Raw genomic sequence first — 16,579 nt, 5'->3', positions numbered from 1 at the left:
ATAGGGATATGAGTAGGAAATGTTGAGAGGGATATGGCCAAATGCAGGCAAGTGGAACTGGTTTAGTTTGGAAAACTTGGTTGTCATGGACAAGTGGGACCAAAAGTTCTGTTTCCATGCTGTATGACTCAATGACTCAAGTAGGCTATGTCCATACGCACTGGCCGAAATCCAGGCTTGCGTTGACTAGTTGGCAAATAACATTCATGCCACATAAATGTCAAGCAACCATCGCCAATGAAAGAGAATCTAACCAATGCCATATGATTTTTAATGCTGTTACCATCACTGAAACCTCTACTATCAACTTTCTGGAAATTACCACTAACCAAAAAGTAAGTTAGGCGCATCATAAATACTGTGGTTACCATAGCAGATTAGAAGCTAGGAATCCTGCAGCAGGCAACTCACCTCCTGACTCCCCAAAGCCTGTCAACCATCTACAGGACAGGAGTCTGTGGGAATACTCCCCACTTGTCTGAACGAGTGCAGCTCCAACAATACTCAAGAAGCTTGACACCAACCAGGACAAAGCAACCCACTTGATTGGTACCATATCTACAAAATTCACTCCCTCACCATGGACTTTCAATAGCAGCAGTGCATACCACTACAAGATCCATGCAGAAATTCATCAAGCCTCTTTCCAAACCCACAATGCTACTATCTAAAAAGGACAAGAGCAGCAGAGACATGGGAATACCGCAACTTGTAACTTCCCCTCCAATTTGGGCGGCACGGTGGCACAGTGGTTAGCACTGCTGCCTCACAGCGCCAGAGACCCGGGTTCAATTCCCACCTCAGGCAACTGTTTGGGTGGAGTTTGCACATTCTCCCCGTGTCTGCTTGGTTTCTTCCCACAGTCCAAAGATGTGCAGGTTAGGTGAATTGGCCAAGCTAAATAGTGTAAGGTGAAAGGGTAAAATGTAGGGGAATTGGTCTGGATGGGTTGCTCTTCGGAGGGTCGGTGTGGACTTCTTGGGCCAAAGGGCCTGTTTCCACACTGTAAGTAATCTAATTTAATCCACACATACAATTTTATTTAGAAAGGATATTGCCTATCCTTCACTGCTGCTGAGTGAAAGCACTGGAACTCCTTCAAGTTAATGTCAATAACAAGAAAGGAAGTTAATATTTCATTTCTTTATATGAAGAATAACGAACTTAAGGAAAAGATTAATAGGAAGTTTCAGTGGGGCAAGCAACATGTTGCCATGTTCTAGTGGAGACAAAACTTATTTGAGGGATCTGGTAGTTAGGTTGATTTAAACAAAACTTTGTCAACTTCTTGTTCATTTTTTACAAAAAATTATTTAGGGGATGTGGGTTTCACTGGTTGAGCCAAATATTATTGCCCATCCCCAATTCTGTCAAAAAGGTGGTAGTGCACTACCTTCACCAATCACTGCAGTCTATTTGATATAGGTAGACCCACAATTTTGATAGGTAGGGAGAGAGGGAGGGATGGTTTTTGACTCAGCAAATGGAAGGAATAGCAACATATTTCCAAGTCATGATATTGAGCAGCTTGGTGGGGTGTTACGGGGCAGGAGACTTGCAGGTAGCATTCCCATATACCTGCTGCCCTTGCTGTTCTAGATGGTAGTGGTCATGGGTTTGGAAGATGCTAACTGAAGAGTTACAGTGAATTTCTACAGTGCATCTGGCAGATGGCACACGTTGCTGCCACAACGTATTAGTGATGGATAAAGTGATTTCCTGTGGATGTAGTGCCAATCAAGTGGACTGCTTTGTTCTAGAGGGGACAAGTCCATGTATTGTTGAAGATGCATTCGTCCAGGCAAGTTTGGAGTACTTCATCAGAGTTATGCCTTGTTTATGGTAGAGAGGCTTTGGGAAGTTAGGTCCTTGTTGCAGAATTCCTAGACTCTAACCTGCTCTTGTACTCACAATTCATACAGCTAGTCCTCTTCAGTGTTTGATCTAGGCCAATTTCCAGGACGTTGATAGTGGGGGCCTCAGTGATGCTGATGCCACTGAATGTCAAAGGGCGATGCCTAAATTCTCTCTCTCATTGGAGATAGTTATTCCTTGGGAATTGTGTAGCATAAATGTTATTTGCCACTTGTCACATTGTACAGGTCTTGGTCAAATGCAGCCTTGATGTTAAGGGCAGTCACTCTCACTTCACCTCTAGAGTTCAGTTCTTTTATTTATGTTTGGGCCAAGACTTAAATAAGGTCAAGAGCTACGTGGTCTAAGCAAGTGTTAGGTTAGATTCCCTACTTGTTACTTGTCTTATTCTACAATGTTTGATCAAATAAAGCAATGTAATACATAGACAAAAGCAGAAATTTTTGTTTTTGTTTCAGATTTCCAGTGCCCACAGTTTATTTTGTTATAGTAATAAAAAAAAGATATAATAACATACAAGTTCACTTACATATATTGTGGTGCACCTGTCTTAATGTTGCCAATAGTGACCTTCACATCATCGTCATCACTGTCGCTGTCACTGTCATCCTCATCACCATTTTGTGAAGCCTAAAATACATACATTTCAATCAACCAACATGTTAATAAATTTCTGAAGTATCAATTTTGCTATTAAGTCAGAATGATTACATTTTGGTTCAATCCCTTCTTATAAGCTATTTGTTTAAATAACAAGAGACAGATTTGCTATGTGTATTTATTCATTCATCGAATGTGGACATTACTGGCATGGTTAGCATTAATTATTCTCCCTGATGGAAAAAGAAATGAGCTGCCTTCTTGAAGTGAAGGTATACCCAGAGAATTGTTAAGTAGGCTATTCGAGGATACTGATATGGCAACAGAGCAGGAACACCAATATTTGCCAAGTTAGAATGGAACTTGGTGCTGCTTGTGTTACCATTCTGCTTTTGGTTTTTCTAGATGGTAGAGTTCATAGTTTCGGAAGGTGACATCAACGGAACCTTGGTGAGTCACTACAGTGCTTCTTGCAGATAGTGCACCCCACTGTCACTTTACACCAATTGCGGAGAGATTGTTTTTGGCCAACTGTACTTTATCTGCTCCATGCAAAAAGAGCAGATAAAGTACAGTTGGTTTTAAAGACTTAAGGAGGTTGGGAAGATGGTGAAGTAGTGCATCAGCACGTGGATTTAAAAATAATTCTGACTGATGGGATAAAATACCCTTGTGGAAAAAACCTTGCTTCAAACTAGTTCTTAGCTGGCTTAGGTCATGAAGGTGGTGTTGACGTAGTGGTATTTGTCACTGGACGAGTAATCTAGAACCCCATGATATTAACCAGGATATGGGTCATGATAGTAGATAGTGCAACTTCAACTCAATAAAGTCTGGAATAAAAAACTAGCCTAATGGCATTGTAATGTCATCTGGTTTACTAATAGTCGGTAAGCAAGGAAAGCTGTCATCTGTCTGGCTTCCATGCAACTTCAGACCTTAGTAATGCCCTCTGGGTAATAAGAGATGTGCAATAAGTGCTGGGTTGGCCTACAATACATTCAATTCAGCTGCTGTCATTTGGCAGACTAGATGAGATGAGGTTACATTTCAAGGACATCTTTCATAGTCATCGAGAAATCTCTATTTTAAAGGTTTGTTAAAAGAACCCAGAAAACACAGCCAATCCAGGCCTCACCCAAAGTCTTGCATTTTTCAAAAAGATCACTTGACACCAGTCACATATAAGATTATTGCTGATAATTTTTCCATCTAGTCCTGCCTGCTGTGGTTACTGCTACCCTAGCTGAGGCTAGGTTACTTTGCCCAAACAGAAAAAAGGCCTGATATCTTTCAAGTCAATATGATTTAGTACACATTGGATCGTTGGCTAGGAAACATTAATATATCCTGAAGCTTAACCATCATCCTATGAAAATAAGTGGAAATTCCTTTGCCACCTCACTATGTTATTTTTCCTCTTTTCCCTTTAAACATTGGCGAAATTCAATGGTTGTAATGGTGTGGCAACCCATCAGTTCTCACAGCCTTTTCTAGAAGCCCTATTGAGATAAAATCCCAATTAACCAATCTGTTGAGGTCCCCGGTGCCATAAGGAACAATTTCCCAACAATGTCCTTGTGCAATGTAGATATCACACCCGGAATCTGCAGATCACTAATGCTCTCAGTACCCCCAGGAACCATAGCCATTTGCTGGTACTGCAGTGGAATTGACTAGAAGGTTCAGAACTGAACCTCTTTGAACAAAGGTGAATGGGCAGAAACATCAAGGGCAGTGGGGTCCCAGCATGGGGATATTATCAATTGTGGAGGGTTGTGTCCCTGAAGGTCCCTTGGCTTCCATTAGCAGATCACTTCTTTGGGCACAGAACACCCAAGACGACAGGTGACCCCTCCCCACCTACCCGAGGTGGTTGGGGATTACCAGGGCTATGGAATAAGGCTCTTAAGTGGCACTTAAAGACCTCAACTGGTCTGTGGACAGAAAGGTAATGTTTGAACCTTCCACCCTGAACTTAACTGGAGAGTCTGGAAAGTGACAGGGTATCCACCCTGCCCCTGTCCCAACCGGTATGCTTCCATTAAATTCAGTCCATTGTTTCTCCCTTCACAGCCAGGGTCAACGACTAAACCTTTGCTGATTCTATTTGATACCTCTTCAGTTGAACAGAAATCATTCCTAAGATAATAATTTCACTGTCATACATCAACTTGAATAATGAAAAACACATGGGAGTTTAATACATTGTACTCCTTTGTGTCCTGGACTGAACATATGTATCTTTCATGTGTCTTTAAACATTCTGAAGGTGAATCAAGAAAAAATTGACACAAATAAATTAGATTGCTTTATTCATAGACAGCAAATATACTGACCAAGTCAGGGTCAGATTCATTTAGTTTGACAGTACAATTTATCATGAGGTAATGGGCTGCAGATGGAGTTTAATTTACATAAATGTGAGGTGTTGCATTTTGGAATCAGGGCAGGACTTATACACTTAATAGTAAGATCCTGGGGAGTGTTGCTGAACAAAGTGGCCTTGGAGTGAGGATCACTGTTGCTTGAAAGTAGAATCGCAGGTAGATAGGATTGTGAAGGCAGCATTTGATTTGCTTGCCTTTATTGGTCAGAGCATTGAGTATATGATTTGGGTGGCCATGTTACACCACTTTTGGAATACTGTGTGCAATTCAGGTCTCCCTGATACAGGAAGGATGTTGTGAAACTTGAAAGGGTTCAGAAAAGATTTACAAAGATGTTGCCAAGCTTGGAGGGTTTGAGCTATAGGGAGAGGCTGGGGCTATTTTCCTTGCAGCATTGGAAACTAAGGGGTGACATTACACATATTTATAAAATCATGAGGGGCATGCATGGGGTAAATATACAAGGTCTTTTCCGTGGGATGGGGAGGAGTCCAAAACGAGAGGGCATAGGTTTAAGATTAGGGAGAAAAATTTAAAAAGGACCTAAGGTGCAAGTTTTTCATGTACAGCGTATGGAATGAGCTGCCAGAGGAAGTGGTGGAGGCTGGTACAATTACAACATTTCAAAGGCATCTGGATGGGTATATGAGGAGGAAAGGTTTACAGGGATATGGGCCAAATCCTGACAAATGGGACTAGATTAATTTAGGGATATCTGGTTGGCATGGACAAGTTGGACCGAAAGGTGTGTTTCCGTGCTGTGCATCTTTATGACTCTAATTGTCCAAAAATAATTAGCATAATAATATACCACATGCAGATCACCTCTTTTGATCTAATTTTTCACAGTCTTTTTTCAGCTGACCTGCAGCATTTCCTTTCAAAAATGAAAGCTTCACTGTCCACATCTGTGCATTTTATTATTTAGAGTTTAAAGACAGAAATAGGAAACTTGTACTTTGTCAGGTAATGACGAGAGTGTGCAAGCATAAGATACACAATAGCACATGTGCTCCCATGTCCTTCAACGTTACAACTTCCTCTGATTAAAATGAAGGAAGGGTCTAAATAATGCAGCCGTCAAAAAGCAGCACTGAAAGCATAAAAAAGTATGGTGCAATCCTAATGAATTAATCCGACCCACTCCTGAGGCACATTCTGACTAAATCGTAAATCATTGACATGGAATATGCAGAACTCTCCATCTGAAATACTACATTCTTTTTAACTGAGACTTTACCCAATTACTAAACAAATAGCAAACTAATGCTGAGAACACCATTCTGAAACTTACAGCCTCAGCCATTTCCAAATTGCTGACTTTGAATTCTTGTGACGGCTCCTGCAGCGATTTTAAAGAATCTTCACCCCTGTACAAGCAAGTAACCAAGTTACATCAAAACAAAACATAAGATGATAAATTTGAATAATGATTTTAATTTTAAATAACTAACATTCTTAGGAGAAGATGTCTTAAGATTATTTGCATTTTCTTCTTTAATTATCAACAATTTAATTTTTAAATGCTCATTTTCTATGCATTTTGTGAGGGCACAGACTCATGCAAACAAAGCTGAATAAAAATTGCCACTAACTTTAGGACTTTATTCGGACAGCCATTCTTAGCTGTTTGTCTGGACAATACCAACAGTTTTTCATCGCAGTTCTGACTTATGATTAGTTGCCCAATTTTCAATTCAAAATTATGGATTCTTTGTAATAAATACATCATAAACATTTACCTCACTAGTAGAACTCTATAAAGAGAGCCACAAGACTGATATTCCCCATTAAGTTTTTGGGTAAAGTTTATAATGATATGACAACGATATGCATCCTTTCAGGATGGAATAAAGTATTTCTTGGTAATCAACAAACTTTCTTTAAGATTAAGATGAAAGTACACCAAGACCGGAAAAAAAATCATATTTTGGGACTCTAGACAGGAAAAAAGAACACAGACTTCAAGTAGAATAGGGATGTTTCTATGATGTAACTGATACATTTGTTAAATATGCTTCACCAACATCACTCCCAAAGGTTACAAAAGGCAATTCAATTCATATTTGTTAGCCTGCATTTCGTACATTTAATTCCATTTAGACTTGAAAAAAGCACAAACCAGAGCAGGATTACAGTGGTGAGATAAGGTGAACTAGAAAAAGTGAGCAAGTGCCTGTTGTCTCAGTATTACAGTATAATATCTGATTTGTTTTAAATTCAAAAGTCCCAAAAATGAAAATCAGAAATTATGAAAACACGAAGACTGGTTTTGAAACCACAATTATGGCAGCTTATTTACAGTTAGAAAAACAAGATTTTAAAGACCTACAACTCTCAAATCATGCCAGTCAGTGGTTAAGAATCCAAGTTCTGGATGTAGGCTTCTTCGTTGAGCTGGAGAGTTCATTTCAGACGTTTCGTCACCATACTAGGTAACATATAAATAGAAAGCAGGAATCATCAGCAGTACTTCGTCTGGAGGCTGACTGAAGATGTTATCTAGTATGGTGAAAATGAATCTTCCAGCTCAGTGAATAAACCTCCATCCAGAACCTCAACCTGAGCTACAAATCTTCTCAGAACTCGCCAAGGATCCAAGTATCATGCACATTAAAAAATGGTGCTGGAATTTACAGGAAGAATGTAGATTTATAAAACTGAGAATGAAACAGCACACATACAATACACAACTGGAAATTCTGATTCATCATTTCCCTAATGCTGCAATCACAATTAAACAACAAAGTAAAGGAATACAAAGGAACCTCAATACGTGAGGTATACATGCGTGCAGAAATATGGGGAGGTCAATGCAGTATACAACAAACTTTTCTCCAAACGCAGTAAAAGGAACAAATGACTAAATGGTTTGTCTAAAGTGTATACACACATAAGGATTTACATTTCAAACGAAATGGGAATGGAATTCAACTTTCTTATACAGTGCTGCAAATTAAAATCCTGTTGCTTACCCATCAACCAAAGCCACCTCTTCTTGTTTTCCAGGGTTTTCATCTATTAATAGAAAGAGAGAAGTCTATTTGTGGTTTCCAACAGGTAAGTAATAATTTCAAAATGTAATAATCTTGAAAATTTATAATATTTGCGTAGTATAACCTTGCGAGGGAAATCTCATGGGTTGGTAATATCACGACTACCACACTGAAGTAAAGCTGCCTCGCAAGTGCAAAACGGTGAAGTATGACATGGGAATCAAGTTTGCAATTCAATTCCTGACCCTACTTAAAGCATAAAGTGCAAACCTAACTCGAGAAAGTAATCTTTCACTGCTTGAGGACAGAGTTAGCTTACTGCAGCGAAGATGTAAAAGTTTCCATTTTTGCAAAACAGCCTCATGACAATACTGGAGGCATCCTTATTTTAAAATGAAATGTTCAATAAAAAGCCAAAGACTGGACTTGTTTAAAAAAGGTAATCTGCTCTAAAATGCATATTAACCCTTCAGTTGCACATACATAGTGCCCAACATTCGTGCATATAGAATGAAAGGTTTTCAGCAGTGGAGTACCCCATACTTGACAGAGCTATAAATGAATTAGTCACATGCCAATAGAAGCACTGAGCAGCTTATTTTGTAAAAAAAAAGCATCAGGTGATACAGTATTAACAGTGCATATATATAGTCAAAAAGTACGCTTCCGGAAAAGCACAGCTGGTCAGGCAGCATCCAAGGAGCAGGAGAGTTGATGTTTTAAGCATAAGCTCTTCATCAGGAATGTAGGGGGGCCCCCAAGGGGGCTAAGGGATAAATGGGAAGGGGTTGTTGCTGGAACAGGGGAACGTAGCTGGGAATGCAATAGGTAGATGAAGGTGGGGGGTGATAGTGATAGGTTAGAGCGGAGGGTGGAGCAGATGGGTGGGAAGGAAGATGGACAGGTAGGACAGTTCAAGAGGGTGGTGCTGAGTTAGAGGGTTGGACCTGGGATAAGGTGGGGGGTGGGGACATGATGAAACCAGTGAAATCGACATTGATTCCTTGGGTTGGAGGGTCCCAAAGCGGAAGATGAGGTATTCTTCCTCCAGATGTCAGGTGGCTAGGATTTGGAGATGGAGGCGGCCCAGGACTTCCATGTCCTTGGCGGAGTGGGAGAGGGAGTTGAAGTGTTCAGCCACAGTTCAGTGGCTTTGTTTACATGTCCCAGAAATGTTCCACAAGTTGGCGTCCTGTCTCCCCAATGTAGAGGAGACCACATAACGAGCAATGGACACAGTAGATGAAGCGTTTGGATGTGCAGGAAAATCTCAGTCAGATATGGAAGGATCCTTCGGGGCCCTGGCTGGAAGTGAGGGGGGAGGTGTAGGCACAGGTTTTAAACATCTTGTGATGGCAGGGGAAGGCGCCAGGAGTGGAGGGTGGGTTGATGAGGGGCATGGACCTAACAAGGGAGATGTGGAGGGAATGGTCTGTGCAAAATGTAGATAGGGGTGGGGAGGGAAATATAGTTCTGGTGGTGGGGTCTGTTCACAGGTGAGGACCGAGGGGTTCTGTCCTTGTTTCAGTTGGAGGGGTAGAGTTCAAGGCGGAGTGTGGGAAGCAGAGGAGATATGCTGGAGGGCATCATCACCCATGTGGGAGGGGAAATTGCAGTCCTTGAAGAAGGAAGCCATCCAGAATGTTCTACGGTGGAATTGGTCCTCCTGGGAGCAGATGTGGCAGAGGCAGAGGAATTGGGAGCAAGGGATAGAGTTTTTACAGGAGTGGGTTGTGGGAGGTGGTGTTGTCAAGGTAGCTGTGAGAGTCGGTGGGTTTGAAATAAATGTCCACGTTGAGTCCTTTGCCGGAAATGGAGGTGGAGGGGTCTAGGAAGGGGAGGGAGGTGTCTGTGATGGTCGAGGAGAACTTGAGGTCAGGGTAGAAGACCATAAGTCATAGGAGTGGAAGTAAGGCCATTCGGCCCATCGAGTCCACTCCGCCATTCAATCATGGCTGATGGGCATTTCAACTCCACTTACCCGCATTCTCCCCGTAGCCCTTAATTTCTTGTGACATCAAGAATTTATCAATCTCGGCCTTGAAGACATTTAGCGTCCCAGCCTCCACTGCACTCCGCGGCAATGAATTCCACAGGCCCACCACTCTTTGGCTAAAGAAATGTCTCCGCATTTCTGTTCTGAATGTACCCCCTCTAATTCTAAGGCTGTGTCCACGGGTCCTAGTCTCCTCGCCTAATGGAAACAATTTCCTAGCGTCCACCCTTTCCAAGTCATGTATTATCTTGTAAGTTTCTATTAGATCTCCCCTTAATCTTCTAAACTCCAATGAATACAATCCCAGGATCCTCAGCCTTCACAAGAAGGTGCTTGTGAAGTTTAGCGCCACCCTCTTGAACTGTCCTATCTGTCCATCTTCCTTCCCACCTATCCGCTCCATCCTCCACTCCAACCTATCACCAGCAACTCCCACATCTACCTATCGCATTCCCAGCTACCTTCCCCCAGCCCCATCCCTCTCCCATTTATCTCTCAGGCCCCTTTGCACACCCATACATTCCTGATGAAGAGCTCATGCTCGAAGTGTTTCTCTCCTGCTCCTCAGATGCTGCCTGACCTGCTGTGCTTTTCCAGCACCATACTTTTTGACTCTGACTTCCAGCATCTGCAGTCCCCACTTTCTAATAGTGCTACATAAATGCACTAGGAACATCAAACATCCCAAGGCACATCATAGAAGTGAAATTTAACACCAAGTCACGTATTAGGCACAGATGACTAAATATTTGGTCAAAAGATGGTTTTAATTAATGTCTTAAAAGAGAGATTGAGGTCCTAAGGTCTCAGAAGCTTAAGGTTTGGCTCTCAATGTAAAACAATTAAAATCAGACCTCCACCTTATTTTTTGCATAAAAATCAACATTTTCCTAGCTACCATCAGTTCTGAAGGGTCGTTGGACCCAAAACTTTAATTCTCGATTTCCCTCCACAGTTGCTGCCAGACCTGATGAGCTTTTCCAGCAATTTCAGTTTTTGTTTCTGATTTCCAGCATCCGCAGTTACATAGATAGAACAATATAGCGCAGGAGAGGCCCCTCGGCCCTTGATGTTGCGTCGAACTGTGAACTAATCTAAGCCCATCTCCCTACACTATCCCATCATCATCCATGTGCTTATTCAAAGATTGTTTAAGTCTCCCTAATGTGGTTGGGTTAACTACATTAGCAGGCAGGGCATTCCACGCCCTTCCCACTCTCTGAGTAAAGAACCTGCCTCTGACATCTGTCTTAAATCTATCACCCCTCAATTTGTAGCTATGCTCCCTTGTACAAGACTTTGGGAAAAGACTTTCACTTTCGACCCTATCTAATACTCTGATCGTCTTGTATGTCTCCATCAAATCCCCTCTTAGCCTTCTTCTTTCCAATGAGAACAGACCCAAGTCTCTCAGCTTTTCCTCATAAGAGCTTCCCTTCAGATCAGGCAACACCCAGGGTAAACACCCTGGTTAGTGGGCGGCACGGTGGCACAGTGGTTAGCACTGCTGCCTCACAGCACCAGAGACCCAGGTTCAATTCCCACCTCAAGCGACTGACTGTGTGGAGTTTGCACATTCTCCCAGTGTCTGCGTGGGTTTCCTCCGGGTGCTCCGGTTTCCTCCCACAGTCCAAAAATGTGCAGGTTAGGTGAATTGGCCACGCTAAATTGCCTGTAGTGTTAGGTGCAGAGGTAAATGTAGGGGAATGGGTCTGGGTGGGTGCGCTTCGGCGGGTCGGTGTGGTCTTGTTGGGCCAAAGGGCCTGTTTCCACACTGTAAAGTAATCTAATCTAATCTAAATCTCCTCTGCACCTTTTCCAATGCTTCCACATCCTTCCCGAAATATGGCAACCAGAGCCGTATACAATATTCCAAATGCGCCCGCACTAGCGTTTTGTATAGTTGCAGCATGATATTGCGGATTGGGAACTCAATCTCTCTACCAATAAAACCTAACATACCCTTATGCCTTCTTAACAGCACTATCCACGTGGGTGGCAACTTTCAGGGATCTATGTACATGGACTCCAAGATCCCTATGCACATTCACATTACCAAGAATTTTTCCATTCACCCAGTATTCTGCCTACCTGTTATTCTTCCCAAAGTGAATCACCTCTCAGTTATCTGCATTGAACTCCATTTGCCACCTGTTGGCCCAGTTCTGCAGTTTATCCAAGTCCACCTGCAACATTCTACCACACTGTCCACTACTCCACGAACTTTAGTGTCATCTGCACACCCACTAACCCATCCACCTATGCCTGCGTCTAAGTCATTCATAAAAATGACAAACAGCAGTGGTACCAAAACAGATCCTTGTGGCACACCACTAGTAACCGGACTCCAAGCTGAAAATTTTCCACCAAACACCACTCGCTGCCTTCTTACAAAAAGCCAGTTTCTAACCCAAACTGCTAAATCACTCTTAATCTCATGCCTCTGCATTTTCTCCAACAGCCTACCATGTGGAACGTTATCAAAGGTCTTACTGAAGTCCATGTACACGATGTCGACTGCCCTACCCTCATCTACATGCTTGGTCACTTCTCAAAAAACTCAATGAGGTTTGTGAGACATGACCTACCCTTGACAAAACCATGTTGACTACTTGCAATCAAATTGTTGCTTGCTAGATGATTATTAATCCTATCTCTCACAATCCTTTCCAATAACAGATGTAAGGCTCACTGGTCTATAATAACCTGGGTCATCTCTATTGCCTTTCTTGAACAAGGGCACAACATTTGCAATCCTCCAGTAGTCTGGTACAAAACCTGTAGATAATGATGACTCAAAGATCAAAGCCAAAGGTTCCAACACCTCCTCCCTAGCTTCCCAGAGAATCCTTCGATAAATCCCACCCGGCCCAGGGGACGTGTCTATTTTTACTCCTTCTAGAATTGATAACACTTCTTCCTGACTAACCTTGATCCTTTCTGGTCTAATATCACATATCTCATTCTTCTCCTCTGAAATATTCTCCTTTTCCGGAGTGAAAACCGATGAGAAATATTCGTTGAGCTCCTCTCCGATCTCCACAGGGTCCACATACAACTTCCCAATTCTGTCTTTGGCCCTATTCCTACCCTACTCATCCTTTAATTCCTCAGTTCTTTCAGTTTTTTTTAACAACTTATTTTCCCATATTATATTTTGTCTGTGAAGCTTTTATCCATTCAGCAACCTGTCTATATTCCACTGCAGACTCTTTGTGTCACCTTAACTACTTGCATTTCCATCTTTGTGTCATCCCCAAACTTGACGATTGCACATTCATTTTCCTCATCAAGTCATTAATGTGTATCGCAAATAACGGTCACCCCAGCATTGATATCTATGGCACACCATTAGTTACAAGTTACCACCCTGAAGATGGCCTCTTTATCCCAATTCTGTCTTTGATAATTAGCCAACCCTCTATCCATGCTAATATACTATCCCCAACATCATGGCTCTTAAGCAGCCTTATGATTAGATTAGATTAGATTAGATTCCTGACAGTGTGGAAACAGGCCCTTCAGCCCAACAAGTCCACACCGACCCTCCGAAAAGCAACCCACCCAGACCCATTCCCCTCCAATTACCCCTGACTAATGCACCTAACACTAAGGGCAATTTAGCATGGCCAATTCACCTAATCTGCACATCTTTTGACTGTGGGAGGAAACCAGAGCACCTAGAGGAAACCCACGCAGACACGGGGAGAATGTGCAAACTCCACGAGTGGTTCTTATCAAGCACGTTTTGGAAATCCAAATATATTACATCCACTGGTTTCCCCTAAATCTATCCTCAGAATTGCTTGTTACCTCCTCAAGAATTGTAGTAAATTGGTGAGATACAAGTTCCCCAGCAGCACTGCAATGGTGTGGGCAGGGCAAGTGTTGGAGGGTTCAGGCAGATATCACTATTATTTCACTTAGGGAAAAAAGGTCCAGATGTCAATGCAATCATCCACATAGTAAGGATAACAATCAGAACCAAATAAAACAAGTCAAAGAGAAATGCAATGGCAACTGACCAACTGAAAAAGTAAATAAGCAGGGGTAACTCAAGCAAGGAAGAGATTCGAGTGGAAGAGCATGGTGGCACAGTGGTTAGCACTGCTGCCTCACAGCGCCAGAGACCCGGGTTCAATTCCCGCCTCAGTCGACTGACTGTGTGGAGTTTGCACGTTCTCCCCGTGTCTGCGTGGGTTTCCTCCGGGTGCTCTGGTTTCCTCCCACAGTCCAAAGATGTGCAGGGCCAGGTGAATTGGCCATACTAAATTGCCCGTAGTGTTAGGTAAGGGGTAAATGTAGGGGTATGGGTGGGTTTCGCTTCGGCGGGTCGGTGTGGACTTGTTGGGCCGAAGGGCCTGTTTCCACACTGTAATGTAATCTAATCTAATTAGCACCAGACAGAATATCTGGTAATAATGTCAAAAAAAGTGCTGATGGAGCAGTTAGGGTTGCTGCTCAGGAGGAGGCAGCTACAAGTGACTCAGTGTGAACTTTATCAGATACCAAGAACGGCAGAGAGGGAAGCTGTAGCCTTGTCCAAGAAAGTGTCAAGCCTGGGCTCCGAAGCAGAAGAAGAACAAGGTCAAGAATTAAAAAATGATTGTGGTAGGGTTTAGGAGGGTACTGATATGAAGAAGTGAGAGGAGAGAGAGGTCATAGGGTCATAGAGATGTACAGCATGGAAACAGACCCTTCGGTCCAACCCGTCCATGCCGACCAGATATCCCAACCCAATCTAGTATAGAGGAAATAACCTATTATAAAAATAGGAAATATCAATGGAGGGACAACTTAAGTTCCAAAGGTCTGGTTATTAAGGGGGATGTATTCCAATAGTGTCACAGTCCAATAAAATTGATGCAGATAGAGTTAACCTGTAAAATTGACAAATTCTTGATCAGGTTAGAGAAAGGCACACCTGATGATTTAAGTACTGAATCCATTTAAAAGGTAGAGCATCAATGCATTTGCTGATTGTCCATGTACCATTTTGACGAAAGGTCATCAATCGGAAACATTAACATGGCTTCCATCCACAGATATCATTTGGACCTTGTTTTTCCAATATTTCTTCTGGTTTCAGATTTCCAGCATCACAGTATTTTACTTTTATACGGCTACATTGATGAACATAGTTGAATGGGAATAAGATTCAGATGTGCAGAAACAGTTACAAGGTATTGAAAAGACACTGGTGTGATTGGAGATCACCCTAAGTTTGAGAAGCCACACAGAAATGTACATCAATACAGAAGAGTGAATCTCTGGCTAGGAACCAAACTGCAACTGAAGCTGAAAAAATATCCAGTAAAACTGGTAGGCCAGTGACAAGCTCAGCAGGGGACTGTAGCAGTCGGAAAGGGTGCAGATACATTTAATCAAATGTGATTAAGTGCGGTATGTTCAAGTGTGTTATGACATATCTCTACTGCAGTCAGGACTTAACCCAGCCTTCTGGCCCAGAGACAGGGTCACCCCAAGGGCTTGAGCTAATCAAAGCTATTTTATAACTTAAACAACACTTCACAGTCTCACAGTGTAGCACAGTGCTGATATGTAATCTTGATGCCCAGAGAAGTTCAAACATTTAGGAAACAATTCAGGGCTCGCTGCAGAAGTCAGAGAGTAGGTCTGGTCTGGGATGGGCACTGACAGCGTAAACTGGCATTTAACTTTTAGTTATAGGTACAGTGTACCTTCAATTAAGAGCCAGAGGAATCTAAAATAGTAGAAGTGAAGTTGTACCAATCTGGGGGTTGTGAGGAGGGACAGAACATGATGGAGTCCTTTTTCAAGGATCTGGAACTCCTGGGCATGACTCCTGAAGAAGAGTCTTTTCTCAATGCCCCCTTCTCAGAGCAAGAGATGCAGGAGGCTGTGAAACAGCTTCAGAGTGGAAAGACACCCAGTTCTGATGGTCTTCCCAGTGAATTCTACAAGGAATTTATAAACATATTGTCTGACCCAATGCTCAACATGTTCAATGACTCAGAGTCATGATCGTCTCCCACTATCTCTGAGACGGCATTTGACCGAGTTGAGTGGCCGTGCCTTTTTTATGCTCTGGAGCGGTTGGGCTTGGGCGAAAACATTACAAGGTGGGTAAAGGTTCTCTACAGTGATCCTCTCACTGCAATCAAGGAATTTTAACATTTTTAGGGGCAGCCGGCAGGGCTGTCCCCTTTCACCATTGCTTTTTATGTTGGTAATTGGACAGTTGTGGTGGCCATTAGTAGGGATTCCGATATATCGGCTCCAGAAGTGGGGTCAAAATAACATTAGATTTCGTTGTACGCAGACGACGTTTTTTTTGTCAAATCCAGCAGCTTCGGTGCCTCGCCTGATACAACACATCAGCACATTTGGCACCTTTGCAGGGTACAAGATTAATTTTGCAAAATCAGAGGCTATGCCTATGGGTGGTCTTACGAAGGTGCTAGGTCTTGAGGGTGAATATTGATTCCCATTTAAATGTCACAGTGGGGTTTTATCTATTTGGACATATTCATCACTTTAGTTCTAGATCGGTTATAGAGTCATAGAGATGTACAGCATGAAAACAGACCCTTCGGTCCAACCTGTCCATGCCAACCAGATATCCCAACCCGATCTAGCCCCACCTGCCAACCCCTGGCACATATCCCTCCAAACCCTTCCTATTCATATACCCATCCAAATGCCTCTTAAATGTTGCAATTGTACCAGCCTCCACCACA

General features: G+C 42.5%; 1 protein-coding gene across 2 annotated transcripts in view; it reads right to left on the bottom strand.

Annotated features, from left to right (window-relative positions):
* LOC122557323 (pre-mRNA 3'-end-processing factor FIP1-like) overlaps window positions 1-16,579 on the bottom strand; it is a 36,642-nt gene that overhangs the window by 16,521 nt on the left and 3,542 nt on the right. For both annotated transcript variants that reach the window (XM_043704902.1, XM_043704903.1), the window contains exons 2-4: window positions 7,841-7,883; window positions 6,160-6,235; window positions 2,405-2,505 (exon numbers count right to left, since the gene is read on the bottom strand). In XM_043704902.1, coding sequence (XP_043560837.1) covers window positions 2,405-2,505; window positions 6,160-6,235; window positions 7,841-7,883 — 220 coding nt within the window. The remainder of the gene's footprint in view (window positions 1-2,404; window positions 2,506-6,159; window positions 6,236-7,840; window positions 7,884-16,579) is intronic.

Source organism: Chiloscyllium plagiosum, chromosome 15, assembly GCF_004010195.1.
Source record: "Chiloscyllium plagiosum isolate BGI_BamShark_2017 chromosome 15, ASM401019v2, whole genome shotgun sequence".
Taxonomy (NCBI): Eukaryota; Metazoa; Chordata; class Chondrichthyes; order Orectolobiformes; family Hemiscylliidae; genus Chiloscyllium; species Chiloscyllium plagiosum.
This window is presented reverse-complemented; position numbering and strand designations above follow the sequence as displayed.